The 16,649-nt window shown below is 37.3% G+C and overlaps 2 protein-coding genes across 2 annotated transcripts in view; one reads left to right on the top strand and one right to left on the bottom strand.

Moving 5' to 3' along the window:
• Nucleotides 1-16,649, top strand: part of CACNA2D3 (calcium voltage-gated channel auxiliary subunit alpha2delta 3) — a 1,718,630-nt gene that overhangs the window by 1,349,276 nt on the left and 352,705 nt on the right.
• Nucleotides 1-16,649, bottom strand: part of LRTM1 (leucine rich repeats and transmembrane domains 1) — a 44,134-nt gene that overhangs the window by 14,411 nt on the left and 13,074 nt on the right. The window contains exon 2 of the mRNA XM_053720741.1: nucleotides 6,961-7,557. Coding sequence (XP_053576716.1) covers nucleotides 6,961-7,557 — 597 coding nt within the window. The remainder of the gene's footprint in view (nucleotides 1-6,960; nucleotides 7,558-16,649) is intronic.

Here is a 16,649-nt window from a genome sequence, read left to right as displayed (position 1 = left end):
TTATTGTACCCAAGAAACAGTTATCAAGTATTGTTGGGTTTGTAAAGATAGATTGACTTTACTCCAAAGGCATCCCTTGGTAACAAATATATATATATATATATATATATATATATATATATATATATATATATACATACTAGTTTTGGGATCCAAGCACTCACTGTATGTTGATTTGCCTGGGTGCTCGCTATGGTAGATAGGCAGAAACTTTCATGTAGAGAAGAGGCGCACACACAGGGCTTAGTTAACATAGATTTTATTAATAGTTCATTAATTAAGTCAGTCAACGTTTTGGTCCTTGCAGGGACCTTTGTCAAGACTGTTCTCCGTTAGAGGTTGTGTGTAGCTGTCAGCAGTGACAGCTACACACAACCTCTAACGGAGAACAATTTTGACAAAGGTCCCTGCGAGGACCGAAACATTGACTGACTGAATTAATGAACTATTAATAAAATCTATGTTAACTAAGCCCTGTGTGCCTCTACTCTACATGAAAGTTTATATATATATATATATATATATATATATACATTACACCCCTCACATTTTTGTAAATATTTTATTATATATTTTCATGTGACAACACTGAAGAAATGAAACTTTGCTACAATGTAAAGTAGTTAGTGTACAGTCTCTATGACAGTGTAAATTTGCTGTCCCCTCAAAATAACTCAACACATGTCTAAACCATTGGCAACAAAAGTGAGTACAACCCTAAGTAGAAATGTCTAAATTGGGCCCAACGTGTCAATATTTTGTGTGGCCACCATTATTTTCCAGCACTGCCTTAACCCTCTTGGGTATGGAGTTCACCAGAGCTTCACAGGTTGCCACTGGAGTCCTCTTCCACTCCTCCATGACGACATCACGGAGCTGGTGTATGTTAGAGACCTTGCGCTCCCCCACCTTCCATTTGAGGATGCCCCACAGATGCTCAATAGGGTTTAGGTCTGGAGACATGCTTGGCCAGTCCATCACCTTTTCCCTCAGCTTCTTTAGCAAGGCAGTGATCATCTTGGAGGTGTGTTTGGGGTCGTTATCATGTTGGAATACTGCCCTGCGGCCCAGTCTCCAAAGGGAGGGGATCATGCTCTGCTTCAGTATGTCACAGTACATGTTGGCATTCATGTTTCCCTCAATGAACTGTAGCTCCCAGTGCCTGTAGCACTCATGCAGAGACCAATGCTCTTCCACCACCTTGCTTAACTGTAGGCAAGACACACTTGTCTTTGTACTCCTCACCTGTTTGCCGCCACACATTCTTGACACCATCTGAACCAAATAAGTTTATCTTGGTCTCATCGGACCACATGGCATGGTTCCAGTAATCCATGTCCTTAGTCTGCTTGTCTTCAGCAAACTGTTTGCAGACTTTCTTGTGCATCATCTTTTGATTTGATGCAGTGTGGGGCGTATGGTCTGAGCACTGACATGCTGACCCCCTCACACCCCTTCAATCTCTGCAAGCAATGCTGGCCTCACTCATACCTCTATTTCCCAAAGACAACCTCTGGATATGACGCTTAGCACGTGCATTTAAATTCTTTGGTTGACCATGGCGAGGCCTGTTCTGAGTGGAACCTGTCCTGTGAAACCGCTGTATGGTCTTGCCCACCGTGCTGCAGCTCAGTTTCAGGGTCTTGGCAATCTTCTTATAGCCTAGGCCATCTTTATGTAGAGCAATAATTCTTTTTTTCAAATCCTCAGAGAGTTCTTTGCAATGTGGTGCCATGTTGCACTTCCAGTGACCAGTATGATAGAGTGTGAGAGCGGTAACACCAAATTTAACACACCTGCTCCCCATTCACACCTGAGACCTTGTAACACTAACGAGTCACATGACACAGAGGAGGGAAAATGGCTAATTGGTCCCAATTTGGACATTTCCACTTGCCAATGGTTTAGACATTAATGGCTGTGTGTTGTTATTTTGAGGAGACAGCAAATTTACACTGTTATACAGGCTGTACACTCACTACTTTACATTGTAGCAAAGTGTAATTTCTTCAGTGTTGTCACATGAAAAGATATAATAAAATATTCACAAAAATGAAAAATGTGAGGGGTGTACTCACTTGTGTGGGATACTGTATATACAGTATATATATATATATATTGCAAATTAACAATGCATGTCCAAGTGAGTGAGATACACTCATAATATATTTTGCTAACTTTTTTCTTAAATTTAATTTTCTAAAAAAAATCCCCTTTACACCTAAAAAAACCCTCAAGTGCATCCTGTGTGATTCAGAATACTTACTTTGCATTGTTCTACACAGTGATTTCTCAAATCAGTGCAGCCACCCATATGTATTTGTCCATAAAAAGCCACGAAAATAAAGTAATAAGCTAGGTCTTTTACAAAACTGAGGAACCTTATGGATATTCTCTACTGTTGATTAAATTATTTATTACTCTTATCTTTTCTATGTAAATATTATTAATGTTTATGTAATCTGGTGTGCTCTGGAAAGGTTAGCATACCACAATTAAATGCAACAGAAACATAATGGTATAAATATGTCCATATTTCCAACCAAACCAATTATCTATGAGTAATGTTTTAGACAAATGCTTTAGAACCCAGTTTAAATGTAGTGTTTTATTGTATAATTGTAAAATTAGTTAAAGGGATAGTGTACTGAAAACATTGGTTTCCCGTTAATGTGTTTCAGATTACTTGTTATACCAGCAGCAGAGTATAAAATGTATGGGAAATAGCTGGTTTTGATTTTATTTATTTATTTTTTGACACTACAACTCATAAAAGTTGTGTGATCTTGTAGACATATCAGATCTCATTACTTTATCACTTTCTTTATATGCAATGTTTCCTTATCTTACTTCTCTCTGTATACCAAAGCCCAATACTTTAAGAGAACAATTGAAAATTAACAGTTTATTACTTTTCTCTACTACCTCCCCACTGGGAAAGTAATTTATCCTGCTGTTTTTATCCTGTTTACATACTGCTAGATTACGAGTCTTACGTTAGGGTTAAAAAGCAGCGCTGAGAGGTCCCAACGCTGCTTTTTAACGCCTAATGCTGGTATTACGAGTCTTGGAAGAAGTGAGCGGTAGTGAGCGGTAGACACTCTCGTGTCAAGAAGACTTCTACCGCATTTACAAGTCAGTAGTTAAGAGTTATATGGGCTAACGCCGTAACATAATACTCTTAACTAAAGTGCTAAAAAGTACACTAACACCCATAAACTACCTATTAACTCCTAAACCGAGGGCCCCCCACATCGGAAACACTTTAATAAATATATTAACCCATAATCTGCCGACCGGACATCGCAGCCACTTTAATAAATATATTAACCCCTAAACCGCCACACTCTCGCCTCACAAACACTGTTACATTTTATTAACCCCAAATCTGCCGTCCCTAACATCGCCGACACCTACCTACCTACATTTATTAACCCCTAATCTGCCACCCCCAACGTTGCCGCTACTATACTAAAGGTATTAACCCCTAAACCTAAGTCTAAACCTAACCCTAACCCCCTCTTAACTTAAATATAATTTAAAATAATCTAAATAAAATTGCTACAATTAAATAAATTAATCCTATTTAAAACTAAGTACTTACCTATAAAATAAACCCTAAGCTAGCTACAATATAACTAATAGTTACATTGTATCTAGCTTAGGGTATATATTTATTTTACAGGCAACTTTGTATTTATTTTAACTAGGTAGAATAGTTATTAAATAGTTATTAACTATTTAATAACTACCTAGTTAAAATAAATACAAATATACCTGTAAAATAAATCCTAACCAAAGTTACAATTACACCTATCACTACACTATCATTAAATAAATTACCTAAACTACCTACAATTAATTACAATTAAATTAAATAAACTAAAGTATGAAAAACAACAAACACTAAATTACAGAAAATAAAAAAATAATTACAATTTTTTTAAACTAATTACACCTACTCTAATCCCCCTAATAAAATAAAAAAGCCCCCCAAAATAATAAAATTCCCTACCCTATACTAAATTACAAATAGCCCTTAAAAGGGCCTTTTACGGGGCATTGCCCCAAAGTAATCAGCTCTTTCACCTGTAAAAAAAAAAATACAATACCTTCCCAACATTAAAACCCCCCTTAATAAACCCTAACACTACCCCCCTGAAGATCTCCCTACCTTGAGCCGTCTTCACCCAGCCGGACACAAGTGGACCTCCAGAGGGGCAGAAGTCTTCATCCGATCTGGGCAGAAGAGGTCCTCCAAGCGGCAGAAGTCTTCATCCAGGCGGCATCTTCTATCTTCATCCATCCGGAGCGGGTCCATCTTCAATCCAGCCGACGTGGAGCCATCCTCTTTAAACGAAGTCCAAGCGAAGAATGAAGGTTCCTTTAAATGACATCATCCAAGATGGCGTCCCTTGAATTCCAATTGGCTGATAGGATTCTATAAGCCAATCGGAATTAAGGTAGGAAAAATCCTATTGGCTGATCCTCAATCCTATTGGCTGATCCAATCAGCCAATAGGATTTTTCCTACCTTAATTCCGATTGGCTGATAGAATCCTATCAGCCAATCGGAATTCAAGGGACGCCATCTTGGATGACATCATTTAAAGGAACCTTCATTCTTCGCTTGGACTTCGTTTGAAGAGGATGGCTCCGCGTCGGCTGGATTGAAGATGGACCCGCTCCACTCCGGATGGATGAAGATAGAATATGCCACCTGGATGAAGACTTCTGCTGCTTGGAGGACCTCTTCTGCCCGGCTGGGTGAAGACGGCTCAAGGAAGGGAGATCTTCAGGGGGTAGTGTTAGGTTTTTTTAAGGGGGGATTGGGTGGGTTTTAGAGTAGGGTTGGGTGTGTGGTTGGTGGGTTTTAATGTTGGGGGGGTATTGTATTTTTTTGACAGGTGAAAGAGCTGATTATTTTGGGGCAATGCCCCGCAAAAGGCCCTTTAAGGGCTATTTGTAATTTAGTATAGGGTAGGGAATTTTATTATTTTAGGGGGCTTTTTTATTTTATTAGGGGGATTAGATTAGGTGTAATTAGTTTAAAATTCTTGTAATTCTTTTTTTTTTCTGTAATTTAGTGTTTGTTTTTTTTCCATAATTTAGTTTATTTAATTTAATTGTAATTAATTGTAGGTAGTTTAGGTAATTAGTTTAATTATAGTGTAGTGTTAGGTGTAACTGTAACTTAGGTTAGGGTTTATTTTACAGGCATATTTGTATTTATTTTAACTACGCATTTATTAAATAGTTAATAACTATTTAATAACTATTCTACCTAGTTAAAATAAATACAAAGTTGCCTGTAAAATAAATATAAATCCTAAACTAGCTACAATGTAACAATTAGTTATATTGTAGCTAGCTTAGGGTTTATTTTATCGGTAAGTATTTAGTTTTAAATAGGAATAATTTATTTAATTTTAGTAAATTTATTTAGATGTATTTAAATTATATTTAAGTTAGGGGGGTGTTAGGGTTAGGGTTAGACTTAGGTTTAGGGGTTAATAAATTTATAATAGTGGCGGCGATGTTGGCGGCAGCAGATTAGGGGTTAATAAATTTAATATAGTTGCAGCGAAGTTGGGGGGGCAGATTAGGGGTTAATAACTATAATGTAGGTGGCGGCGGTGTCCGGAGGGGCAGATTAGGGGTTACTAATATAATGTAGGTGTCAGCGATAGCGGGGGGGGGGGGGCAGTTTAGGGGTTAATAAGTGTAATATTAGGGGTGTTTAGACTCGGGGTTCATGTTAGGGTGTTAGGTGCAGACATAAAATTAATTTCCCCATAGGAAACAATAGGGCTGCGTTAGGAGCTGAACGCTGCTTTTTTGCAGGTGTTAGGTTTTTTTTCAGCCAGCTCAGCCCCATTGTTTCCTATGGGGAAATCGTGCACGAGCACGTTTAGCCAGCTCACCGCTGACTTAAGCAACGCTGGTATTGAGGTGATATGTGGAGCTAAATTCTGCTCTACGCTCACCTTTTTGCGGCTAATGCCAGATTTAAAAAAAAAACTGTAATACCAGCGTTGTCTTAAGGGAGCGGTGGGAAAAAAAGGCTCGTTAGCAACGCAAGCCTTACCGACAAAAACTCGTAATCTAGGCGATAGTTTTTTATAACAATACCTAAGTAATGAAATGTTCAGTATATGTGGGGATACCACAAGCAAATGCAGAGTAAAGGAACTATTTTTTTAATAATTTAATACACCCCAACAGGTAAAATGGATAATTTGAAACACATTTTTTCAGCACACTGTACCTTTTAACAAAATAGTTTTTTTAATCAGTTTTCTTCATAAATGCTCAAAAGACTTTTCAAAAAGTAAGTCCATTGACTGTAAAACAATGTAAATTATGCTTATAAAATAACAGCATTGAAATGTTTTTAAAATGTTTGTTTTTGTGCAGATGTTTTGCACTTAAGTCTTGATCTATGCTACGCATGTATTAAATATAACTTTAATGTTTCATTAAGTATAAAAAGATGGAAATATTTGAGATAACTTTTTATGTGTTTTTGAGCTATCATGACATTTGGAAACAGACCACAAAAATGAAAGAGTTATAAGACATCAGTCAATAAACATGTTGTGAAAATCACTGCAAGAAATTCAATTATGTAAAAAAAAGAAAAAGATACAAAATGCAATTAAATCCTTGGCTGATGAGCTGTGAAAATATGATGTTTAAAAAATGTCTTACTACTGTTTCTAATATACTGACATTTGCATGGTAACAGATCATTTACAATCATATTTTCTAGTCAAGGAAGTTGATTTAGCTAAATAGCTTCTAATTGTTTATCTAATCTACTGTGATGACATTTTCTGTAGAAATAATTCAGCTATTAATAGTACAGATGGAATATTTATAATACAATGACAACTGCCGTAATAGTTTTCCATTGTGCTATGAACGGAAGAAACTTTACGTCATTTTTCCACTACTGACCTTTGTATAGAAAGTTCTCAAGCCAAAGTTTGAGCCCCATTATGTTGCAGCTGCATTGCCAGGGATTGGCTTTCACAAGAAAAACTTTCAAATTTGTGAATGACTCCAACACAGATCTGTCAACCCATTGGAGCTGGTTATGTTTCACTCCAAGGAAGGTCAAGTTTTTTGTGCTGTTACCCAGGGATTCTGGCAATGTAAAGATTCCATTTGAAGAAAGATCCAGTTCTTTTAGGTCAGCAAGTGAAGTGAACAAGTGACTTTCAAGATAAGTAATGTAGTTTTTGGTGAGATTTAAAACCTGTAGAGAGTGTAGGTAATGAAATGCATAGGGTGATAATGTTGATATTGAGTTATTGGACAAGTCCAAAATTTTGAGTCCAGGAATATTTGCAAATGACGTGTGATTGATAATCCGAATCTGATTACCCTGCAAATGGAGTACTTGAGTTTGAGATGGTATGTGGGATGGAATCTCCACAAGTCCCCGATAGCTACAGTCCACAGTCCTTGATGAGAGTTGGCATTTGCAGATCTCTGGACATCCCCATACTGCCTGAAAGACCAGTGTGACACCTAAAGCCAGTATAAGTCCACCTGTAAGAAATAAAATATTATTTAGATTATAAGGGACATAAAAATGTATATATACAATATTATTTTCTGTTGGAGTATTTAAAAGAGAGAGAGAGAGAGAGAGAGAGAGCGAGAGAGAAACAGAGAGAGAGAAAGAGAGAAAGAAATAAAAAGGACCATATATAGATGGAGTTTTCTGCCAAACCAACTAAAAAAAAAAACATCATTTAAGACTGTATGTTTTCAGCAATGTTACATGTGGAGTTATTTATTAATAACAGTAATAATAACTGTAGCTAATATAAGTTTTTTTATGATGAAATTTTGCTAACGATTTGTTTCTCCAAAATATTTGTTTCTCCAAATATTCCTTGGCTGCACTATTCAGTATTCATTTAGTTTAAAACTAAACTAATACTGAATTTTAGTTAAACATTTACATTCATTTTCGTTAAAATGAATGTAAACGTTTAAAGCTACAGGTAAAAAGTTCACCTGTAGCTGTATACTTACTATTTACACACTAAACCGATCCTCTTCTTGCCAGAACCCCGGTTACGCTAACTGCAGTCTTAAAGTGCTTGGCTCCCAGGTCCTGCACTAATTCTTATGAGCATTTATTAATTTTTGTTTTTTTTCTGTTGATGCATTCATTTGGATATTCGTTTTCTCAAAACGGAAGGAATACCAGATTTTTGTTATGAATAAGTTTCAGTAACGAGAACAAATGCACATCTCTAGTTAATATTTTCATTCATATTTAATTTAAATAAATGCTGCAACCAAAACCTAGTCTAATAATTTATTGTTTACGTTTTGAGTTTGTTGTATGTCATCAATGAAGTGTCACTTTTTTATTCCCTCAGATCTGGTCACCCTAGTTTGTAGTGTGTATTAAAACCACAGCTCACTGGTCATATAGAAGTAAATTATATTGGTTTACAATTGAAGATAAATTATTTATTTGGTCAATGTGTTAAAGAATACCATGGCGATCACATTGAGTATTTGATGTACTTAGAAATATACCTTTCAAGACTTAGTACATTGCTCCTTAAGTGCCTAATAATCTCGTACAGCTGCTGCAGAACCGGGATTCCCTGGAGATGACTAAATGTTTTAAAACTAGAGTAATTTATTCAGTGAGATACACCTCCCTTAAATCACAATTTTATATATATATATATATATATATATATATATATATATATATATGAAATTATATTCAATACATTTTTCACAGCTGGATACACATATGATATTAATCATTTTAAAATAGCTGTAGAAATGTTAAATATCCCTGCCAGAAAAATAAATCATTTAAGAGATGAAAATACACTACTGTAAATTTTATTGTAACACTATACTTGCACTGACTTTATGAAGTTGGTAAATTCTGTCTGAGTGTAAATGATCGGAAATTACATGACAGTGAAATTAAAAGTAATGTAACCACAGCTAAATAGACCTGTTTAGTTATTATAGGTTTATAATTAAAATCCAAATCAAATACCTGGGAGCTCCACAATGAGAAGCAATGTTAACTATAATAGGTTGCGCTTGAGCGTGAACAGAAACTGAGCTTGAAGTATTAGCGTGACTGGAAAATGTTTTTAAAACATATTAAAAAATTATTACCCAGGGAGTGGCTAGGCAGTGGCCATGTTAGGTCGCAATATCTGTTGTTCCTAAAGTGATCTGCTTAATCCGCCAATTTAAGCAGTAAATCTGCAAAATACAATAGCACCCGTCTCATCCTGGGCTGGACAGAGAAGCGCAGTACCGATCTATACTAAATTTGCAGAATATATGACCTATAGGAACCAGATCTGGCCCGTTGAGTCCTTGGGAGGCGGCCTACAGCAAGGTTAAACACCCCCCCCCCGTAACCCGGGGTATAGCAGTCCTCAGTTGACTGCCCGTTCTACCAAAGAAGGGAACTAATTATCAGGATAATTCATTCACCTGTGGATGTATGTGAGGAGAAACTGTACAAACAAGGTATCGTTTAAATAATGGAGGCCCTAAATAAATGGGAAAGAGAGATGACGCAGCACATTGAGGATTATTTCCGGAGCTTAGAGGAAGAGTTATGTGGACTTCTCCTGGGTCCTATAACTACAGCGGTTTCCCTAGCTGAAAGCAGCGAAGAAACTATGTCCTCCTGGTCAGACCTGACTAGCGAAGAGATTTTCAACCCTCACACTAAAATGGATGCCCAGCAGAAATTGCAACCTGAGCTGCAGATCGAAACCACATGTAGCAGGCCGGTAGAGGAGCTCTATGCGATCACAGAAGAAACCGCTCTTCAAGTAATAATGGGGGATGAGTTCAAGATCAGACCTATCTTATTTGGCAATCCCAGCTTATTACCTCTTGTCCATCCTCCGCTGGCTGTGACCAGCGCGGGAGGACAAATAGGTAGCAGTAAGCCTCTAATTACCCAGAGAGACTGGGACCTTACAGAAATAGGACGCTTGCAAAGGCTACATTCACAGAAAGTGTGCTTCCTATACTCAGGGTTCCTCACCCGAACGAGCCACTCGCAAGATCACCGACACGGAGTGGGCTGAGGGAGAACTGAATCCCCAGATACGAGACTCACCCTTGAGATTGTTATGCTGGATGGAAGCTGGGAAACATCCCTGCTATTTTTGCAAGACTGGATCAGGACTGGGTGCGGGGTAAAAACCTGGTGTATATAAGCTGACTTTATGTCCGTATTTTGAACGACAGATATACACTGCTCAACTGTCCCACTTAATTATTTTAACTATTTTACTTAAAAATATTTCTTGTACATATTAGAATTAGCGGGTGTAACGTCTTGTTTGCCATTTATATCTTTACAGTTCTGCTGTTCTCCTATCGATAATGTATTCCAGGTTCCCTATCTCTTACATAACCTAAACTAAGCTAGCTCTGACCTCTGGTTATAGTATGTTGTAGTGAGGAGATCTCCCCAGTGTTGTAATTGTATCCTCATGCCCCACTAACACCATGTAAATTTGGTTGAGCACATTAACACATTTTCACAGTAATAACTGCTCCCTGCACCCCCGGTATCGCATGGGGTATTCTTTTACATACACCTACAGGGCCTCCTAGCTAAATTAGAATCCTCACTCTCATTACCTGTGAATCAGTAAGTTGTTATTTGCTTTCTTCTCATGATGTCTGTATGGGGGAGTTTTTAAAAAACAAAAAAGCAAAAAACAAAAAACAGCTATAAAACCCTCGCATTAATAATATTGCTGTTTGCTTAATGCTATGCATTCTTTGTCACACACATGCTCCTCTTTTTGGCCATTTTATTCCCTGAGTTCCTCAAAGTACACATTAACTTTTTAAATATTTCTGGATCTGACGTGACTTGCAGTTATATACACTTAAGGTAAACTGTTTTTCTTATATTAGACCTCTGCCCGCTCTGTTATGTATATAGGTTTATATGAGAAGTAGAGTTCTGGGTACATGACAAAAAACCTGATATATACAAGCTGATATTGTTATGGAATTATGACTGTTTGACATATACTGTTTAACTCTCTCTCCTAGCTCCAGCATATTATCTGTACTTATTGGTTGCAAAGGGTTTGAAATCCAAAATTTATGTTACTTATATGTTTCTTAGGTTTTAGGTAAGTTGTTCTTTAGCTATTTATAATACCTTGGATATCTTTTTTATTGACTACTTAACATAAGCTGGGTCTGTCTCATAGATATATCACACTGATGTGAGGAGGCCTACCAGTGTATCCAATTTACCCCTCTACATTAATTTAACCAGTTAAACTTTGCAGAGCCCCTGAACAACTAAGTATAAAGCTCAGTGATCCCTTATATCAATATATTAGGCTCTTGATTTTCAATATTGTGGATACAGATACATTTACTCACCCCCATAGCCATAACCATATCCTCTCAGGAGTTAGGTAGAGGAGGTTATACTCCAAAATAGTAGCTATTAATGAGCTGTGTATCTGCATTAACCCCTGATTAATTGGTATAGTCTCTCATAGCATTTTTTTTTTTTTTTTTTTTTTTTTTTTTTTTTTTTTTTTTTTTTTTTTTTTTTTTTTTTTTTAAATGGTTTTTATTGAGGGTGAAATAAAACAACATACAGGAAATCCAGTATACAGTAACGTGAACACATCAGGCATCCAGTGCCGCAACAAAATGTAACATATGATCAACGTAATACAAAAGCGTAAAAGTAATGAAGTACCAAATTATAGTCAATAATCTGGAATATACCTGTAAGAGAGTGTGAAGGAATAGAGAATATCAACTTTTCAACCCTGATTTTCCACCTCCCTAAGAGAAATGAGGCCAATTTAAGACCTCCAATGAGATTGTTATAAAGAATAACAGGAGGGTTTTTACATTATAAGATCCCATTTAGGATCTTTATGAAGCTTTTCAAAGCATAGTACTCTCTCTCCTAGCATATACCACCAGGACAGGGAGCACATAATATGAACATACATAAGGGAGGGGTAATATCAAAAACAAGAAGCTTGTCAATATTAAAACATACAATGGTCTGATCAAATGAGAGCATAGGAAATAATATACACTAGATAAAGTTATCTTCGAATCTGATAGTGATAATACACAACCTGTGCTGAAACAATGATCTAGGTTAAATGCTGCTAAATTGTCTCAACTCAACCTAACTGCTCAGTACAAATATCTGCTTCTTATAGGTAAAATGCTATATTTTGATGATAGATGGGGAGTTTCTTTGGGAATCTGTGTTCCTATGTTTATTAAATAAACAAAAAATTTAGGGGGGGGGGGGCGGAATGATTGTTATATAAATCACGTTTGCAAGTCTGCTAGGACTAGTCAAGTAAGGTATAGATGGGCATATATAGTGGACCATAACCTTGTGCAAAAGCATAGAATAAATGATATAAGTACCTCCTTCAGAGTAGAAATCTACTAGTCATGGACACATGGGGGTTCTACCATTCCTCGTACTCAGTTAGCTAGGTACAATAATGAACAACAATTTGGCATGATATAGGTTACAAAGTCTAAAGTCCACTATTGTACACTAAGTGGTGTTAAGCATTTAGATCTATTGAAGAAAAAAAATAAAAATAGAAAAAAAAAAATTATTATTATTTGCAGCTCAAGCATAACCTTAGCCCCAAGCTTATGTTGTCCATTGGGAATGTTACTAGTAGCATAACAGTTAAGGAATTGTTTGGCATACGATACATTAGGGCACTGACCCAGGGGCATGGGCCCTATATCCCCGGGCCAAGAGCAAAATGTGTAGCTCCCTAGTCTATAATATAAAGATATGACCTATACAGGAAAAAAGAGGAGCTGAAAAATATATACAGAACTAAAACAATGCAACTTAAGTGCAAGGGCCATTATAGTAGTGTGTACTGTGTGAGAGTTATAGCTGAGCAGTAATTTACTAAGAACCACAATATACCCCCTCAGACTTTCTTAGATATTATGAATATGTGGATATAAGCATAACTAGTTTAAAATTACAACACTTAATATATTGTAGTCTAGAGCAAGGTGAACACATGTCATCAATGAAGTACCATTATCAGCAAACATATATCTCCGTAAGAAAAGTGATGTTATTAGATCATATAAGGGAGACCCACTATGTAAACTCTTACAGTAATAATGAAACTTAAATTATTACACACACAGATTATCACTATGAGTGATCAATATATACAGACATGTCTCTGATGGTGCATCAGAGTAACTATCAATGTAGAGGATAGGAGAAAATAAACTAACCAACTGTAAGACTAATAAACATCACATAACCTGTATAACCTGTAAAGCTACGTTTGAGGAATGTGTTCATATATACATATACACAGCTCCATGAGGCCGTACTATATCATTATAAATAAGCAGGAGAAAAGTATACTAGGGGCACACATAACATATAATTGGTGACAAACCATTCATATCTTTCAATAAACCTTGTTAGGTATCTTGGGGCTACTAAAAATATAGTTTAGTCCGGAATGTAATGTCCAGCTGTAAACTGTCCGCAGAAAGTGGATAACATATTACCCAACTCCGGATTTGCCGTATTTAATAAAATCGTGAAGAGAGGTTCCCATCGCTTGCAAAGTTCTCCCGTATGTATAAAGAAAATGATGAAGTCACTCTGAAGACGTAATATGAGCAACAATAAACATATGGTAAATGCCCAGGTCTCTCAGTGGTAATAGGTATATTTGGGGAACAGTATAGAATGTCATACAAGCCAGAGTCTAGTAATTATGGGACCTTGTCATCTGCGATATAACTGTTAGGTATCAGCAGGCAGAGACAGCACACAAGGTCTAGCCCATATAAAGAAGCATAGCAGATGCGTTGTAGAGTGTGGGACAGATGCACTGCATTGGAGTAAGTTATCGCGCCAATATTTAGAGCCACATTCTGCTCCATGTTAACCACTGACAGTCTCTCACAGTGCGCAGAAAGTTTCCATGTCTGACTAGTATGTCTATTCTTCTGTCCGATCAGGCCCGCTTGTCTCCTCCATGTTAGATGTTGCCCCACAGATGCCGAAGTCTCCTGTTGCGTAGCTTGGAAGTTCCCCCTAACTGTCTTAGTAGGATTAGTCGAGGGCCGAGTAGAAATCAGTGTAGGCAGGGGACGGTCATCTTGACCTGATCGATCCACTTCAGCGACATATGTGCTCCCCCAAACCACATGTGTAACGTCACAGAACCGGAGCTCGTTACATGCATAGTCTCTGGTAAGTGGGGTCAGGTCTGGTAAGAGTGTACCTGATAACGAAGCAGTGGCTGTCTCATCCGCCTCCTTAGCGCTGTCCCCAGTGTCGAGGGGAGGTATGTCCGGCAAAGCACAGGCTTGTTGGAGCATTTTTATCAGCTCAGTGAAATGATGATGCAGGGTGTCCTGTAATCCGGCCTCTAATGCGTCAACTGCAGCCATAAGTCTAATATAGATTGGCATGTTGTGAGATTGAAGTAGGTATTGCCGTGATGTTAAGCAGATCTCCGTATAGGTCTCAGCCACGTGGCTTAGCTTTCAAACCTAATCAAGCTGCTAGCATATGCAACAAGCATCCAAACCCTAATATCTTGGAAGGTATAATATCCTGGAGTTGCAATAGGGTAGAGTGTATAGGAATTTCCCCCAAAATTATCAAAATAGCCGTAATAATGTAAAATAGAGTCAGGAGCTCCTCACAAACATGACTTGCTGCTTCGGCTGTAAGCTCCGCCCCCCTCTCATAGCATTTTAGCCCCATTCTGAAAACATTTGTTGCTTTGGCTCTGCTGATAGGGGTGTATATTCTATTGAAACCTCATACTTTCTACTTTGGTTATGATAATATGGGCTCAAATTTGAAATCATCTACTCTAATCCCTCTATGTAGAAAGTTGCTTATACTCTGACTTGGGATAGACGTGTCAGATTACATTTTCTGTATCTCTGTTTTTTATAATGAGGCCAGTCATTCCTACTCCTCCTAACAGCTCAACTCTGAAGTGTTCTTAACAATGGTTCCCTTACTACTGTTATTACTATTACTAATATGTTTATACATCCGTATAGCTCAATTTAAGGGTCTTATATAAGTTTTTTTTTAGTTTTCGTAATGGATCTAAACCCTATAAAATTAGAAAAAGGAGATTCCCTAATAGAGACCCATGAGTGGTCTCTCTAGTTTCAGAAGTTACCTTCCTGGATTATGTTCAAGAGTGTATAAGGGGCCCAAAAGTGGTCCTGTTGGTTTTGCTGAAGGTACAGAGCTGTTTTGGCATTGACTCTGGTATTTAATCTGTGTTTTTATGGATATATACCTCCACTCCACTACACTTAAATTATATAACAGTTGTTAGTTTAATATGTGGAAACCATCTGTATGCAACACTTTCGAAATGTTTTTGTTTGTTTGCCTTTTGATGAATCTCAATAAAAACTTTAAAAGAAAAAAAAAAAAAAACTATTACCCTCATAAATACACTTGCTGATAAAAAACAAAAACAAATAAATATTGATAAAATAGTTTTTTATAAGTATTAATTGTCTCGCCGCACCGCTCGTTGTCATGGGCTGTGTCGGCTCCTGTTGCGTGCCGTGGTGACATCATCACTGCACGCTCCTCTCATTCTGAAGCCGGTCAGGATCTCCTGTGGCGCGAATCCTGCACCTATGTAAGTTGCTCACTTTTCTACCTTCACTACCCAAGTATAGGTGTTACTTTATGTGCTCCTGGGTGTGATTGTTATTACTGTATACTGGATTGCCATAACGTTATTGAACTCTGCCTGTCTGACTACTCTGCTTGCTTAACTCCTAAAGTACTGGATTGCCTCACTGTTGATGAACTCTACCTGTCTGACTACTCTGCTTGCTTAACCCCTAAAGTACTGGATTGCCTCACTGTTGTCTGACTACTCTGCTTGCTTAACCCCTAAATCACTGGATTGCCTCACTGTTAATGAATTCTGCCTGTCTGACTACTCTGCTTGCTTAACCCCTAAAGTACGGGATTGCCTCACTATTAAAGGGACAGTCTACACCAGAATTATTATTGTTTTAAAAGATAGATTATCCCATTTTCCAGTTTTGCATAACCAACACAGTTATAATAATATACTTTTAACCTCTGTGATTATCTTGTATCTAAGCCTCTGCAAACTGCCCCTTTTTTCAGTTCTTTTGACGGACTTGCAGTCTAGCCAATTAGTGCCTGCTCACAGATTACTTCACGTGCATGAGCACAGTGTTATCTATATGAAATATGTGAACTAACACCCTCTAGTGGTGAAAAACTGTTAAAATGCAATCTGAAAGAGGTGGGCTTCAAGGTCTAAGAAATTAGCATATGAACCTCCTAGGTTAAGCTTTCAACTAAGAATACCAAGAGAACAAAGCAAAATTGGTGATAAAAGTAAATTGGAAAATTGTTCAAAATTACATGCTCTATCTGAATCATGAAAGTTTATTTTGGCCTAGACTTTCCCTTTAATGGACTCTGCCTGTCTGACTACTCTGCTTGCTTAATCCCTAATATATTTTTATCGTCTTACCATGCCAAACCCTACCTGCCTGACAAGTCTAGTGGTTTACCTTTG

This window comes from Bombina bombina, chromosome 7, assembly GCF_027579735.1.
Source record: "Bombina bombina isolate aBomBom1 chromosome 7, aBomBom1.pri, whole genome shotgun sequence".
Classification (NCBI taxonomy): domain Eukaryota; kingdom Metazoa; phylum Chordata; class Amphibia; order Anura; family Bombinatoridae; genus Bombina; species Bombina bombina.
The sequence above is the reverse complement of the archived record's forward strand: the minus strand, read 5'-3'. Positions and strand labels throughout refer to the sequence as shown.